Source organism: Macrotis lagotis, chromosome 6 (assembly GCF_037893015.1).
Source record: "Macrotis lagotis isolate mMagLag1 chromosome 6, bilby.v1.9.chrom.fasta, whole genome shotgun sequence".
NCBI classification, from domain to species: domain Eukaryota; kingdom Metazoa; phylum Chordata; class Mammalia; order Peramelemorphia; family Peramelidae; genus Macrotis; species Macrotis lagotis.
In genome coordinates this window covers 232,140,116-232,156,977 of record NC_133663.1, presented here as the reverse complement: position 1 = coordinate 232,156,977, position 16,862 = coordinate 232,140,116, and the positions used below count along the sequence as shown (strand labels likewise).

At 35.3% G+C, this 16,862-nt stretch overlaps 1 protein-coding gene and 1 long non-coding RNA gene across 5 annotated transcripts in view; one reads left to right on the top strand and one right to left on the bottom strand.

Annotated features, from left to right (window-relative positions):
* The window catches only part of LOC141491479 (uncharacterized), an 80,097-nt gene extending 67,957 nt beyond the window's left edge, over positions 1 to 12,140 (top strand). The window contains exon 4 of the long non-coding RNA XR_012469621.1: positions 11,877 to 12,140. This is a non-coding gene — a long non-coding RNA (uncharacterized LOC141491479). The remainder of the gene's footprint in view (positions 1 to 11,876) is intronic.
* The window catches only part of ARHGAP6 (Rho GTPase activating protein 6), a 348,047-nt gene that overhangs the window by 63,780 nt on the left and 267,405 nt on the right, over positions 1 to 16,862 (bottom strand). For all 4 annotated transcript variants that reach the window (XM_074192457.1, XM_074192459.1, XM_074192458.1 and 1 more), the window contains one exon: positions 1,042 to 1,298. In XM_074192457.1, coding sequence (XP_074048558.1) covers positions 1,042 to 1,298 — 257 coding nt within the window. The remainder of the gene's footprint in view (positions 1 to 1,041; positions 1,299 to 16,862) is intronic.

The following is a 16,862-nucleotide window of genomic DNA, read 5'->3' as shown; positions in this document are numbered from 1 at the left end:
ACCAGGGATAACTTTGTCCATTAGTCTTGAAGTCACTAATTAGAACAAAGTTGTCAAACAAATAATCCATGGACCATATGTCAGCCCTCAATGTTCCTGAACCAGATTAAACTGTAATTGTTTAATTTTAATTTAAAAAGTTAAATATAAATACAATAGATAATGTAAATGTGTAGTTTTCTAAGTCAATATGCCTCCATAGGAATACTTACTGTTAATGCCTCTTTTTCTATTTGAGTGTGATTAGAAGATACACAAAAGAGATAATGTTGCTGGCTTAAATGGACAGAATATTTTGGGTGAGAATATTGCCTATCTTAACCAATTATCAACAAGATTGGTTGCAAAACATTTTCATTGAATTAACAAGGTATTTACCATTGCTTCCATAGCAAAATTTGATTTAAAAAAGTAAAACACAACAAAACTCCTTTATTTAGGGTTTACAAAGATGGCTTAATTGAAAAAAAAATTAAGACATATTGACAAGAACTAACAACCTATGTAATGCTACACTGAACTATCGATAATGTCACAAAATTTGACAGAACTTCATGCCTTACAGAGTGTTTTTCTCATAATCACTTCACTCTATGAAGGTACAGGTATTATTATCCCATTAAAAAACGGAACTGGACATAGAGATGGTCCACAAAGAACAAAAATCTCAGTTGAGATTTGAATTCTGGTTTCCTATTTCCAATTCTGTTTGAAATGATGGAAAAATTGTTGTATTTGGAGTAAAAGGCATATGGATAAATACCTGAGAAGTCATATGACTTCTCTAGGCCTTAATTTCCTAATCAGAAATTTAAAACAGCTGGATAAGATAATGGAATCTTTCCAAATTTTGGCTTATTGTTCCATAATTAGTGATCTAAGAGGTCTCTTTCCATTAAATTATGCTAATAATTTCTTTCTTGTTGTATGGGGAAGAGCTAAAATTTTAGATTCCGTTAGGGATTGCATATGGTTCTTTAGCTTATTTACCATCTAAACTTTGGATATATAGGCATCACAGAAGAATAAAGGCAAGCTTACCCTCCTCCTAGCACGTGGAGCAGGTTCTGGAGTGTTAGGGGATGTTGACTCATTTGGTGTTTCTGAGGTTGAGCTAAGAGATGAGTTACTGCTTGAGAGTTCTTTGTTTTGTTTCTTGCTTCCAAATGGTAAAAGTGAAGCTACAAAATCAGATGCATCTTTTTGCTCCTCTCTCTGAGAGTCCTGTTTTAATTTGTAGGCCCGGTCATTGGCAATTACTTGGGATAATGGCATTCCAAAAGCCTGGGGTATAAATTCTGGAATTAAAGAATAGTATTTCACTATTAATAACCAAAATCAAAGACACAGCAATTCTCTTACTTCAGATCAACTTTTCAAAGGTAGAAAAACTGAAATGAAAGTTTTCATAAGATATCAATTTATTTAGCTGGCAGCCATCTCATACTGATTAAACCTTCTTGAATTGAATTTCCTCTCTCAAATTTTCTTAATTCCTTTAAATTTCTCTGTTAATCCTCATACCATCCAACTTGTGTTTGTTAAAACATATTCCTTTACCTCATTCCCTAGTAGAATAAAAATTACTTCATGAGAAGAACTGTTTTGTTTTTATGTTCATACTTACCTTAACTAGTAAAATGTTTTGCACATTTGTTGTTCAGTTGTGCCTGACTCTTTGTGACCCCATTTGGGGTTTTCTTGGCAAAGATATTGGAATGGGGTGCCACATCCCTCTCCAGTTCATTTACAGATGAGGAAACTGAGGCAAAGAGGGGTAAGTGACTTGCCCAAGATCACACAGCTAGTAAGTGACTGAGGTTGGTGAGATGTTTTTATTATTATATAGTACCTGCCACATATTGTGCCTTCTAATTCTTATCTTGAAAAAATATTTATAATGTAAGACTTTTCTTTTTTAATTGATATTTCCTTTTATTTTTCAACATTTATATGCATATGCATATTTTTAAGTTACATGATTTCCTTCCACCCTCCCTTTCTACCCTCCTTCCCTCAGCAGTGAATAGTCAGGTAAAAATTGGACATAGATATGTTTAACATGTTAACAGATTAGTCATTTTTGGTATGAGAAATTAGGATTAGGGGCAGCTAGGTGGCACAGTGGATAGAGCACCGGCCCTGGAGTCAGGAGTACCTGAGTTCAAATCTGACCTCAGACACTCAATAATTACCTAGCTGTGTGGCCTTGGGCAAGCCACTTAACCCCATTGCCTTGCAAAAACTAAAAAAGAAAGAAAGAAATTAGGGTTAAAGGGGAAAAGAAAGATATCCATGAGATAGGAAAGAAATACATAAGAGAAATTTTTAAAAAGTGAATGTAGTGTTCATTCAGATACTATAGGGTTTTTGTTTTGTTTCATTTTTCTTCTATTGGATGTGGATAGCATTGTCCATAACAGGTCTCTGTGGGTTGTCCTAGATCACTGAACTGCTGAGAGGAGCTGCATCCATCAAGGTTGATCAGCTCACAATACTGTTGTTAATATGCACAATGTTTTCTTGGTTCTGCTCCCTTCACTCAGCATCATATCCTATAATTCTTTCCACACTTCTAAAGCCTGAACATTCATGGTTTCTTATAGAACAATGTATTCCTTAAAATTCATATAACATAACTTTTTCAGTCATTCCCCAATTGACGGGCATCCCCTCAGTTTCCAATTGTTTGCCACTACAAAAAGAGCTGCTTTGAATATTTTGGAACATGTGGGACTAGACTTTTCAATAGCCTATAAAACTTTGGCCTCTTTCATTTTATTTCCATTAACTCTCTTTGTATTTATGGGTTTCCCTTGCAACTATTTTCTCAGTGAAATCACCAGATATATAAATATAAACTGACTTAAATGTGTAAAATCTCCAAAGAATGGGGCTAGTTCCTCAACCTTTGCAAGTGATATCGGTGAGTTAAAATTAAGGTTATAGTATCTTTTTGTTTGCACTTGGAAACACAAATGTCTGAAGAAATGATGTTTCTTGAAGGACAATGAAAATTTCTCCAGTGTCTTCACTTTCTTCACCTAGGAGAACCTGGTGAACCATCTTTTCACTACTCCACTATTCTTTTCACTCTGGTAGTTATGATGCTTTAGTAGTATTATAGTAAGATGGTCCATGAGGATGTTGTGAAATTGCTATAGCAGTGCCTGAAGTTGCATGCTAAGAACATTAACCATTGTGCTATTTGTAGATGCTGTGTAAACTATGTGATCCTGAGCATCCTCTGTCCCCTTTCTGTCATTATGTCATTATTCCTCACAAGACACTTTGCTTTTGTCGTTTTTTCATGGGTTACCACAACCTTTCCAAATAAAAAAGACCTAGATGCCAAATTCTGAATTTAATGAAATTGCTTCAACTATCTAATGATTACAGTGTCAGAACAACAATACATCAGTCAACAAACATTTATTTAACATCTCTTATATTTCAGGATTTCAGTGCAGAGGATATAAAGAAAGACAAAAGACAGGCCCTGTTTTTTAAAAAAAACTCAAAAAGCTCACAGTCTAAATGGGGAGAAAATATTCAAATGACTATGTACAATGAAGCTACAGGCAATCCTCAACATTCTTGCATTTAACTTTTGGGACTTCATTATTTTATTGGTAATCTTAATTTCACTTTTGCATTGGTAATCAGTGTATGAGAGTAACTATGAGAGAAAAGAAAAAGATGATACACCTGCACAAGTTTGTGGAGTGATTGGTATATTACTAGGTGCATCATTGGTCTGGTTCCCCCCACTGTTGTAGAACAAAGAGCTCCTTGGGCATTTCTTGCATGCTTTCATTGTTTGCCTTTAGAACTCAAACTTTGTGCTGTAATTATGCACCACAGCATACTACAAGTCTTTTGGGTTCTAAAGAGATTGACAGCTGAGTGGAGGATGAATTAGTATGGATAGAGTCTTGTGGCAAGAAAAACAATCAGCTATCTTGATGTCTCCTGATCTCAGTGACTACAGTCCCAGAAATCTCTCCCTCAGTTTTCAGAAGGCAGTTTTCAGAGACATTTAAATGCCCTCATATAGCCATCAACACATTAGAAAGTAAGCTTCAGGGTTAAAAGTGTTGAAGTTTATAAGAATTTTGTTTATTGTACTGTATTTATGGTACTACAGTTTTGCAGGTAATGAAAAGTGAATATTGCCTGAAATGAATATTTTGTATTGTTTGAGCTGTCAGCACAAAAGGTCACAGAAATCTAGGGAAATGCTAATGATAAAAATGTCTTGAATGTTACTGGTTTTATTTTGTATACTACATTTTATGGGTTATTTTATGATTACTGTGTCAGAAAAAAGTGAAAATTATCAGAATTAACATTTTGTTGTAAAGAACTGTTTGCAGAGAAGTATATTTCAGCAATATGTTACAGTCCTTGGTGCTTACAGGAACCTAATCTCCTCTTTCCCATTTGGGGGAGAATGTATCAACATTAGCATTTTTTACTTTTTCAACATTTTCTAGAAAACATTAATTTCTTTAAAGCTGAGGATTGAAAGGGACTAGAAATAAAGGGGATTGCAAAGGCTTCCTGTAGAAGATAGGATTTTAACTACGACTTGAAGGAAGTCAGAGGAAGTAGGAGATGAAAATGAATAGGGGGTTTTGCTGGCATAAGAGGCAGTAAAAATGACTGGCAGTGGGACATTGAGCTCTTGCTTAAGACTATCTCTTTGACAGTTGAATGAAGGATGAATTGGTATTGGTAGAAATGTGGCAAGGAGACTAATCAGCAGGCTATGTCTGCACCATGATGTTGATAGGGTCAGAAAAGAGAAGGGAATATTTAAGAAGTTTTATGGCGGGAACTTCCGGCCAAGATGGTGGAGAGAAGACAGGCACAGTTCTAAAGTATCCTGATCTCTTCCCCATCTATCACATGAAACAAACCTCTTAAAAGAAATCCAACCCACAAAATCCAGAAAGAAAAGCCAGGAGAAAGAACATCTACCTCAGGATTTGTCTCCCGCAGCAGCTTTGGCTGAGTACTGGCGGGTGAGTCTGGGCTCAGAGGGAGGATCAGCCCCGGATCAGCCAGATTAACCCCTGAATTGGGACCCAGAGTCTGAGGGCCCGAGAGCCAGACCTGCTGGATCAGTGGTGGGGCTGGACGAAAGGGCTTTGGGTCCGTGGGGAAGCAGAGGCACTGGTGTTGGTGCTGTCCCCCTGGAGCTTGGGGATGGGGCTGTGGGGAGAGGTCTGGTGCAGGAGAGCTGCGGACACCATCTCTGGGCTCCTCGGGTCTGAGAAACTCTGAGTCCAGCCTCCATTGCACTGAGGCCTCCTCCAAAACAAACAATTGCAAACTACTTCTGCCTCAGGCCCAGGTGTTGTGTGAGCAAAAGAACCAGCCCAGCTGAGGAATGACCTCAGGCCAGGGTAAAGCCTACCAATGATTAAAGGCAAAAGAATTCAATAGCTCCAATTCCTCCCCTCAAGCAAAGGGAGAAGGCCTCTCAACCAAGGTCACAGACACTCCAGAGAAAGCAACCAGCACCTCCTACTGGCCAGCCAGAGAAACTGCACTCAGTGAGTAAAGCGATCCCAAGACCCTGTGAACCAGCCCCCCCCCCCAATCAAGGTCTTAGCATAATGAAGAAGGGTCAGCGGAAAGGTGAATCCATAGAAAAATTCCTGGAAGGGAAAGACCCCAACTCAGAGAGAACTGGAACCTCTGAAGAGAATACAATCTGGTCTCCAGCACAGAAAGACTTCCTCGAAGAAATAAGGAAGGAGCTTAAAAATTTGGGAGAGACAATTAATAACTTGCAACAAGAAAACAAAACCTTAAAAAGTACAATTGGACAAACACAAAAGGAGAATAAATCTCTCAGATCATCAATTGGACAATTACAAAATGAGAACAATTCTCTCAGATCCTCAAATGAGCAAATGCAAAAATAAATTAATTCTCTCAAAACCTCAATTGGTGGTTTTCAGAAACAAAAGACTGGGGAATATCGATAAAAGGGGGGGAAAGGGGGAAAAATACAAACAGAGGGAAGATAGCATGGAGGGCAATAAAGAATTAGTAATCATAAACTTGAATGTGAATGGGATGAACTTTCCCTTAAAACGTAAGCAAATAGCAGAGTGGATTAAAAACCAGAATCCTACAATATGCTGCTTACAAGAAACTCATTTGAAGCAGAGAGATACATATAGAGTAAAGGTAAAAGGTTGGAGCAAAATATATTTTGCTTCAGCTGAACTAAAAAAACCAGGGGTAGCAATCCTTATCTCAGACAAAGCAGCAGCAAAAATAGATAGCCTTAAAAGAGATAAGGAAGGAAACTTTATCCTCCTAAAAGGTACCATAGACAATAAAGTCATTTCAATATTGAATATGTATGCACCCAGTGGGACAGCACCCAAATTCTTAGAGGAGAAGCTGAACTACAGGAAGACATAGACAGCAAAACTCTATTAGTGGGAGACCTCAACCTCCCACTATCAGATCTAGATAAATCGAATCATAAAACAAACAAGAAAGAAATTAGGGAGGTAAATAGATTGTTAGAAAAATTAGATATGGTAATCTTATGGAGAAAACTGAATGGGGATAGAAAGGAATATACCTTTTTCTCTGCAGTACATGGAACTTAAACAAAAATTGACCATGTACTAGGACATAAAAACCTAATGATCAACTGCAGAAAGGCAGAAATAGTGAATACATCTTTCTCAGATCACAATGCAATAAAAGTCATATTGCAATACTGGGCCAAGGACATACAGACCTAGAACAAATTGGAAACTGAATAACCTCATTTTCAAAAATCATAGAAAGAATTAAACATTTTATCCTAGATAATGATAATAATGAAACAACATACCAAAATTTATGGGATTCATTCAAAGCAAATCTCACAGGATATATTATAGCTCTAAATGCTTATATGAATAAATTGGAGAAAGAGGAAATCAATGAACTAAACATGCAACTAAATTAGAGAAAGAACAAATCAAAAATCCCCAATCAAATACCAAATTAGAAATTCTAAAAATTAAAGGAGAAATTTATAAAAGCAAAAGCAAAAAAACTATTGAATTAATAAATAAAACCAAAAGTTGGTATTATGAAAAAACCAATAAAATTGATGAACCTCTGGTCAATTTGATTAAAAGAAAGAAGAAAAGCAAATTGCTAGTATTATAAATGAAAAAGGTGAACTCACCACCAATGAGGAGGAAATTAATGTAATAATTTGAAATTATTTTGCCCAACTTTATGCCAATAAATTTGATAATCTAAGTGAAATGGATGAATATTTACAAAAATATAGGTTGCCCAGGTTAAATGAAGAAGAGATTAAATACCTAAACAACCCTATCTCAGAAAAAGAAATTAAACAAGCCATTATTGAACTCCCTAAAAAAGAATCTCCAGGGCCTGATGGATTCACAAGTGAATTCTACCAAACATTTAAGGAACAATTGGTTCCAATCCTATATAAACTCTTTGGAAAAATAGGGAAAGATGGAACTCTGCCTAACTCTTTCTATGAAACCAATATGGTACTGTTACCTAAACCAGGAAGAGTTAAAACAGAGAAAGAAAATTATAGACCTATCTCCCTGATGAATATAGATGCAAAAATCCTAAATAAAATCTTAGCAAAATGACTACAATAAGTCATCACTAGGATAATACATTATGATCAAGTAGGATTTATTCCAGGAATGCAGGGTTGGTTCAATATTAGGAAAACTGTTAGTATACTTAATTATATCAACAACCTATCAGCAATCATATGATCATATCAATAGATGCTGAAAAAGCTTTTGACAAAATACAGCATCCATTCCTATTAAAAACACTAGAGAGCGTAGGAATAAATGGACTGTTCCTTAAAATAATTAGCAGTATCTATCTGAAACCATCAACAAGCATTATATTCAATGGGGAGAGGCTAGAGGCATTCCCAATAAGATCAGGGGTGAAACAAGGGTGCCCATTATCACCACTACTATTCAATATTGTATTAGAAATGTTAGCATCAGCAATTAGAGAAGAAAACAAAATTGAAGGAATTAGAATTGGGAAGGAAGAGACAAAACTCTCACTCTTTGCAGATGACATGATGGTCTACCTAGAGAATCCCAAGAAATCATCTAAAAAACTACTGGAAACAATTAGCAATTTTAGCAAAGTTGCAGGTTATAAAATAAACCCTCATAAATCCTCAACTTTTCTATATATATCTAGCAAGAAACAGGAAGAGCTAGAAAGAGAAATCCCATTCAAAATAACCTCAGACAGTGTAAATAAAATATTTGGGAATCTATTTGCCAAGATAGACTCAGAATTCTTTTGAAAACAATTATAAAACACTTCTCACACAAATTAAATCAGATTTAAATAACTTGGCAAATATCAACTGCTCATGGATAGGTAGAGCTAATATAATAAAAATGACAATTCTAAAAAGTTTTATGGCATTAGGTAGCACAGTGAATAGAGTGCCAGGTCTGGAGACAGGAAGACCTGAGTTCAAATTTAGCTTCAACCGTTTGCTAACTATGTGATCTGGGGCAAGTCACTTAACCTATTTTTGCCTCAAGTTTCTTCATCTGTAAAATGGGGCTACTGATAAGAAGAGTAGTCAGGCAAGGGAAAAGAAATTAATATTGCAGAATATGTCTTCCCTGGAGAGACAGGGAAGAAAATGGAAGGCTCTGGATGAAATTCCTTCAACTTTCTAGACAAAGAGCATAAAACTCAGATAGCTTGCTCTAATTACAAGTCTGATTAAAAAAGATAATTACCTAAATTGCATGCTTTTTTCCTCTCTTTCATCATTTATGTGAGCTTGAAGAGAATATACATGTACCCCTTAGTAGACAAAGTCCAGAATTTTACTGATAATGCCTAAAGGAATATAATTAGTTTATATAAAATGGTCTTATATTTCCAAACCTATTCAGTGATAGAAATACATTAATTCAAAGTAACATATGCAAAATTGTGCCTTACATCAAATCCTGGCAAACAAATCTGCATGAGGCTTTATAATAAGTACTGGGATTTTTCAAAAAGATACAAAAGGCAGTTACTATTCTCAAGGAACTCCTATTCTAATGGGGAAATGACATGTAAACAATTATGTACATATAAGATGTATAAGAATAAAATTGTTTATTATCAAAATAATTTTTAAAAGTCTTTCATAGCAGAAACAAGGAGAAAAAGGACAAAGTCATAATGTTTTTCATTCATTTCAGTTATATCTAAATCTTTGTGATCCCATTTGGGGTTTTCTTGGCAAAAAGTCATAATAGCATAAAAATAGAAGGATGTACTTCTATTTGTCACTATATCAGGATTGAGGGAAGATAACAGACAGCAAGTTTAAAAGTATTAAGTATTCAATATGTGTCATTTTTGTATAATGAGCACTTGCCCTCAACACATTTGCATACTTGACATGGAAATGTCTGGAACTGAACATCCACATGCAAATTAGCCTTCTAGGTAATCAAATAAATATGAATTTAAATCAAAATAAATAAGGTTTAATAACCCAGAAAAATGTTTTTGTGTAGAGGGAACTCTTTGACTAGCATAACTCTTTGACTTGCATAAAATTATAAACTATCATTGCTAGAACCCAAATCCTTAAGTTTGTAAGATAAAAATTTTCAAATTAATTTTAGTTGTCAGTAAGTATTAATTAAGATCTACTATGCTTGGTTCTATATTAGATTCTATGGACAACATAGAATAACAATAAGATATGGTCCCCATCCTTAAGGAGCTTCTCAGCAAATTGGGGAGAGATATATTAAACAAGAAGAAGTCAGGGGACATGAATCCAAATTAAAGGGTTAGTTTAAATGGTTTTTGAAGTCTAGCTCTTGATCTTGCAACCCATGAAAAGATATAGTACAGTCTATAATTAAGGGCTAAGACATGTAGTTTAAGGAATTCAGGAGTGTGGCAGAAGAAATAAAGGACTCATGGCCTTGAATGCATTTTGAAATATGGGGAAAGTGTGAGATTTGTATGGATGAAGAGGAGAAGAGTGAATGATTATAAGAACAGGAATGAAAGCAGGAGTTGATTATAATATTTTTCATCAGTATGGATGAGTGGAGCATATAGATGTTTTGTATAAAACTAAGAACACAGATTACCAATATATTATGGAATATTAGTTTATGAAGAGTTTTAAAAGCCAACTAAGCATAAAGTTTGCATACAAAAGGAATGAGTGAAAAACATCTGGGGCATGGCAGGATGAATGCTTCCCTAGTCATTTAGAAGAATTATTTTGCTCTGATTATAGGCTATTTGTAAATGAAAATACATTCATATTTTTATGAATATATTGGGAGTTCTTCAAGCTTTATATTTCATAATGGGGAGCAAATTACCAGTAACATTTTAATTTACCAAGGATGTATCTGTTAAATCAACAATTAATGATATCTGGGAAGAGAAAAATAAACTTAAAAGAATTCATTGGGGCAGCTAGGTGGCATAGTGGATAAAGCAACAGCTCTGGAGTCAGGAGTACCTGGGTTCAAATCCAGTCTCAGACACTTAATAATTACCTAGCTGTGTGGCCTTGGGCAAGCCACTTAACCCCGTTTGCCTTGCAAAAAAAAACAAACTAAAAAAAAAGTATTCATCACTTTTGTTATCATTTTTCCCTGACTGTGGACATTAACCAGAGATTAATATTGTGATAAAAAAATCTGTCATTCATATAGAGAGCAACTCCAGAAACAACTAGGTGGTGCAACAGATTGTATGCTAGGGTTGAAATTAGAAAGATCCTATTCAAATTCATACTCAGACTAGTTGTATGACCTTAGGTAAGTCACTTAACTTCTGTTTGCCCAAGTTTTCTCAACTGTAAAAATTTGGATAATAATAGTATCTATGTCTTGGATTGTTATGAGAATAAAATGAGATATTTTTTTGTAAACTGCTTAGTGCCTAGCACAAGGCTTAATACCATTATTTTCCTTAAGTAATAAATTAAAGTACTTTTTTCCTAAAATGTGGACACTTTAAAATTTTTTTAGCAATTTTGGCTGTAAGCATATGATTTTCTATTGCTTCATTTTCATTTGTGGCAGTAGTGATGGGGAGGAGCTGAATTCAGTCAATTAGGTGGTAATCATTTACACATTTGTCCTTTTCAAAATGGTTGTTTGAACAAATAGAACTATAGTTTTCCGAACAGTTTATGCATGTGAACAGATGTTCTAACTACCCTCAGTAAAATCAATAAATCAAAATCATGTTAGTTTCTCGAAACATAGAGACCATTTTTTTTTTTATTTGTAGTGATTTCGTTACAAACTCTTTCCTAAGTAAATTTACCCCAGTTCTGGAATTTCTGCTCTGAATTTATCTCAAATATTATGTGTCATTGTTGGGCTTGAACCTGGGTCCTTAGAAGTCTGAACCTAATTTGATATTCAAGTCATTCAATGAGATTATTATTATATATTGCCAATGCTATGAGTCCAATACTTGAACTAGGGATAGTATATGTATTTGAGATTTTGCATTATAAACTATTCTTCCTCTCCCCACTCCCAAACTAGTAAAAATCTATTCACAGTATGAGCTTAGTAATTACTAATTATTGGCCATAAGAAGGTGTTGACTATATCTGGAAATTAAAATGCTATTATACCAATACAGATATAAAGTCATTACTTTCTCCAATTAGTCAACGAAAGCAGATATGCAATGATAAGATTAATATTACTTCCCTGTAAAATTGAACAATAACATCTTTCTCCTGAATTAGGGTTGTAGGAAGGGAAGGAGATAGTTCAGGAGACTGCTGTCAGTTTTTAACAATAACTGTCTTTTTCGTTTAGGAAACAGTATGTATTGACTTTAGAAGGAAATGAGGTGAAGGAATGCAGGTCACCTCAGCAGCTTGATTGAGAGATGGAAGGTTGTAATATATACATGAATGGCATTTGCCTTTTTCTACATGCTTTGACAATAAAAATGCAAGAAAAGTCCTAGAACAGAACATTTGCTTCAGGGATTAAAATCATTAATCCAGAAAATGTGTTTGATGAAATCGTCATGGGGAAGGTATAATTTAACAAAAAAGTAAGCATTATATGACCCACGAAGATTGTATTCAACTCAGAACAGGAACAAAGGTAAAGATGCCTATCACTATAGGTCAAATTTCATAACTATAAACATCTTGGTAAAATGCAAAGATTTCCAAACTATGGTCGATGTTTCATTATTTCCTAATAATATTCACTACAATTCCATTTAGTACAATAAAGTAATTTTGACAGTACCTTGGAACTCATAGAAAAAGGGATGATTCATCATAACATTTTTAAAAATCAAATTACTGATTTACAATGATGCTCATGATTTTCAAAATAATCTTTCTTTGATGTGCCAGAGAAATAAACAAAGCTGTCTAATTTTCATTTCAATAGACATCTAAGAAAAAGTTTTTATCCTTGCCACTATCAATGTACACGTTAAAAAAATGCAAGTACACACACACACACACACACACACACACACACACAGAGCCTTTCCACAAAGGTCATGTAGAATTCCAGTGATGTCAATAACCAAAACAAAAAAAATCTGAAAAACATTAAATTGTGACTATACAATGGTAAATATTACTATTTAAAGAACTGCATTGCTTTTGTGGTGGTTGTTCAGTCAGACCCATCTCTTAGGGACCCTATTTGACATTTTCTTGGCAAAAATACTGGCATAGTGTTTTACTTCCTTTTCCAGTTCATTTTACAGATGAGGAAACTGGGGCAAATAGAGTTAAATGACAGAGTCTCACAGCTAATAAATGTCTGAGACCAGATTTGAACTCAGGAAGATCAGTCTTACTGACTTCAGCCCTGGCATGCTATTCACTGTGCCACCTAACTGCTCCCATTTAAAGCAAACCTTTATATTATATGAATATACTCTGGGAATCCAAAAGCCTCACAGAATCACTTTGAAAGGACATTTTTAAGCAATTACTTTAACTTCAGAGACTACTAAAATAGCCAGTTTATTTTACATATTTCTAGATCTGATAAAAGGTCATTTCTACTGCCATTAACACTGGAAGAGAATCAAAAAAGGAAAGGATCTTGAAGGAGTATCCTGGGCACACCCCAAGGATATATTGCAGTAATCTATCCTTTATTCTCAGAGAAAACAAAAAAATATTCCTCTGCCAGCAAATCAAGGAAGAGATTAGAAATATACAGAAAGTAGGACTAGTAACTACAAGAAATATGAATCTAGATTCAATAGATAATAAACCAAATGGGTATCAGAGTGACAAACAGTGGAATAATAAAGGCAAAATGAAGAGAAAAGAATGTTCAGTGGTTCATGGCAATACTGTGTGTGATAAGCAGAAATCCTCACATAGTGACTCAACCAAAGTAGGCAATAATAATCTGCTGGCACAAAGAAAGCTTTAGGCAAATATGGAAACCTTCAGAACATTTGCAAATAAATAGAACTGTTCTGTTACTTTTAGCATCTGGAAACTTACAATGTCACTATTTATAAATCTGAATAATTAATGATGGGTAGAGATTACACAGATGAAATGGTTGAGACTTTGGTTCTGATTTCCATCAAAATTTTGTTCTTTTCCACACAACAGGCTTAAATGTTGACAACAGCTTTGTTCTCTCCAAAGGGCTTTTTCCTGCTTCTGTGTGCAATGTTATTCATTAGCTTATACCATATTAATATCAGCCCCTTTGTTTCTTGCTTTCCCTAAAGGAAAGCACTCCCTTTCCTAGGAGGTTTAAGGTTAGTCACTGCTTCATCTTTAGTTTTTTTTTGTCAGAGATTGTCCTTTAACTTCCTTGCAAAACATATGAAAAAGTTCCTATTGTTTTTCTTAGCATCTAGGCTTCCTAGGACTGAAAGGAGAAGTTTCAAAGATGCCTTCATAAATTCCTATTTACTTGTAAAGAAAGGCTGATAGGATAAGGTAAAAAGGGATATTGGGTTAGGATTGCTTGTGTGTGGAGGGGTGGGTAAGGAATCCTTAAGAGCTTTTATGAGGTAAATGACTGCTGAAATAATTGTTGGTTGTTCCACCTACAACAAATATTAAGTCCTTACTAAGTGAGAGATCTTTCTGTCCACCATAATTAAAAAGCCACAACAGAATCCCTCTCCCCTTTGCACCCCACCTTCCCAACTCCAGTCCACACATTCCTCCAAGGATGGGATGAAGGAGTGGGAGGGTGAAGGGAGAAGATTAGGCAGCAGAGATAAGGTAAAAAAGAGGCAGTGAAAGAAAATAGTGAGCAAAATAAGATGAAGGGAAATTCACAAATAGTCATTATAACTTTGAATGTCAATGGGATGTTTATGGCAAAGAACTGAAGATTTCAGGGATTCCCATCAATTTCAGAATGACCAAACAAGTTTTGGTGTATGGTTGTTATAGAATGTATATACAAAACACAGGAGTGCTATAAGAAATGATCTTAGAAAGGTACAGAAAGACTTGGATGAAAAGATGAAGAGTGAAGTGAGTAGAACCAAGAGAACATTGTGCACAGTAACAAAAATATTGCTTTAAGAGCAATTTTAAGTGAATAAGTCAATTTGACTATTATTATATACTCAAATTAATAACAAAGAACTTAGAAAGGAAGACAGTATCTGCATTCAAAGAAAGAACTGAAAAAAAAGTATGTACAGAATGGTTTCTGTCTAATGATAGGCATCTCTAGGGTAGGGTGAGGAGGGAAGGAAGGAAAAAAAGGAAAAATATTTACATAATACATTTTAAAGACTGTGATTTCTGGGGTGATCTTACTAATACAGCATTTACAGAAGGCAGAATCAAAATGGTGTAGTAAAGGGAGCATTCTAGCTAAACTCACTTAACATTTTCCCTCTTACAACTTTAAATTAAGATGTGAAATCAAACTCTAAAGTGGCATAATCAACAAAAGGTCAAGGTGAGACATTTTTCCAACCCAGAACAACTTAGGCCTTCAGAAGGAGAGGTCTGTGGCACTATAGTGGGAGTTGACAGGGAGTGTAGAATGACTGGCAAAACCAAATTTAAGCCTTGGAGGCAGTGGCAACAGCAGCAGTAGCAGTATTACAAACTCTCACTGCCCATAGGTGGTAGGACAATGGAAACCTGAAACACAGAACACCTGAATGCAGAGATTTCAGTTGATCTCAGTATTAGCACTAGGTGTCAGATTGGGCATCATTTGGTAACCCTACCGCCCATTACTCAGTTCCAGGTCACAGTTAGAGGTAGGCAAGAATTGTTTACTGTCACAAGGAAATAGGGGCACTTTTTCTGAGTTGCAGATATAGGGAGAAGAGTAATTGTGAACCTGAGAGAGCAAGACTGAAGTTTAGAACAGGAAAATAGTGACCACATGTTTCCATGGATCATATCAACTTTGGAAGCACCTAAAATTATTTATAGGTCCCCAGAACTAATTATGAAAACAGCAAAGGAAAAAAACCTGAAGCTTGGCACAATGATACCCTGCCCCCTCACCCTTCCTCTTCACATGAACTAAGCCCAGTACTATCATAAAGTTCTAAGTCAAAAAACAAGCTAGAAAAATTATGGTGATAGGCTCAAGACACAAACTCAGAAGACAACTATGTGAAAACTTCTAAAAGCAGAGCCTCAAAGGAAAAAGTGTATCTTAGACACAAATTCAACAAGAATTCCTAGAAAAACTAGAGAAGAGACAGAGAAGAGAGAGACAGAGACAGAGACAAAGATAGAGAGACAGACAGAAATTTTTAAAAAATCAAGAATTATAGAGGAAAAATTGGGGAAATAATTGAGAGTGCTGCAAAATAGAAAAAAGATGAACAAAAAGCACTGAAGACAGTAACTCTTAAAAACCACCATTGGTCAAATGGAAAAAAGATATGTAAAAGCTCAATGAAGAAATAATTCCTTAAAAATTAGATGTGCAAAAATGGAAGCTGATGAATTTGTGAGTTACTAAAAAGCAATAAAAGAAAATCAAAAGATTGAAAAACTAAAACAAAATGTGAAATAAATCATCAGCAAAAACAAATGACCTGGAAAATCGGTCAAGGAGAGATAATTTAAGAATTGGACTAAATAAAAGCTATGATTAAAAAAAAAAGCTAGACATCACATTTCAGAAAATTTTAAAGAAAACCCCCAGATAGCTGGGCAAACCAGAGGGCAAAATAAAAATGGAAAGAGTCCCTGCTTACTGATTGATTAATTAATATAATAGCTCTGTCTTGTCCCCACTCCTAAATCTCTCCTTAGTTAAAAATGAATATTGCAGAGAATCAAAGGGAAAGGACATCATTTAAAGAAACAGGATGACAGGGCAGCTAGGTGGCGTAGTGGGTAAAGCACCGGCCTTGGAGTCAGGAGTACCTGGGTTCAAATCTGATCTCAGACACTTAATAATTACCTAGCTGTGTGGCCTTGGGCAAATCACTTAACCCCATTTCCCCTTGCAAAAACCTTAAAAAAAAAAGAAACAGGATGGCACAGTGGATAGAGTCATAGACTTGGAGTCAGGAAGTATTAGGCTGAAATCCTGAATCAAGGCAGCTAGGTGGCATAGTGGATACCTCATCTGCCCTGGAGTCAGGAGGACCTGAATTCAAATTCGGCCTCAGACTTAATAATTAACCTAGCTGTGTGACCTTGGGCAAGGCACTTAACCCCACTGCCTTGCAAAAAAAAAAAAGGAAAAAGAAATCCTGAATCAGACTTATTGGCTTTGTGACCCCTAGGAAAGTCACTTAACCACTCTTTCCCTCACTTTCCACATCTGTAAAATGAGGATAAAAACAACATTTCC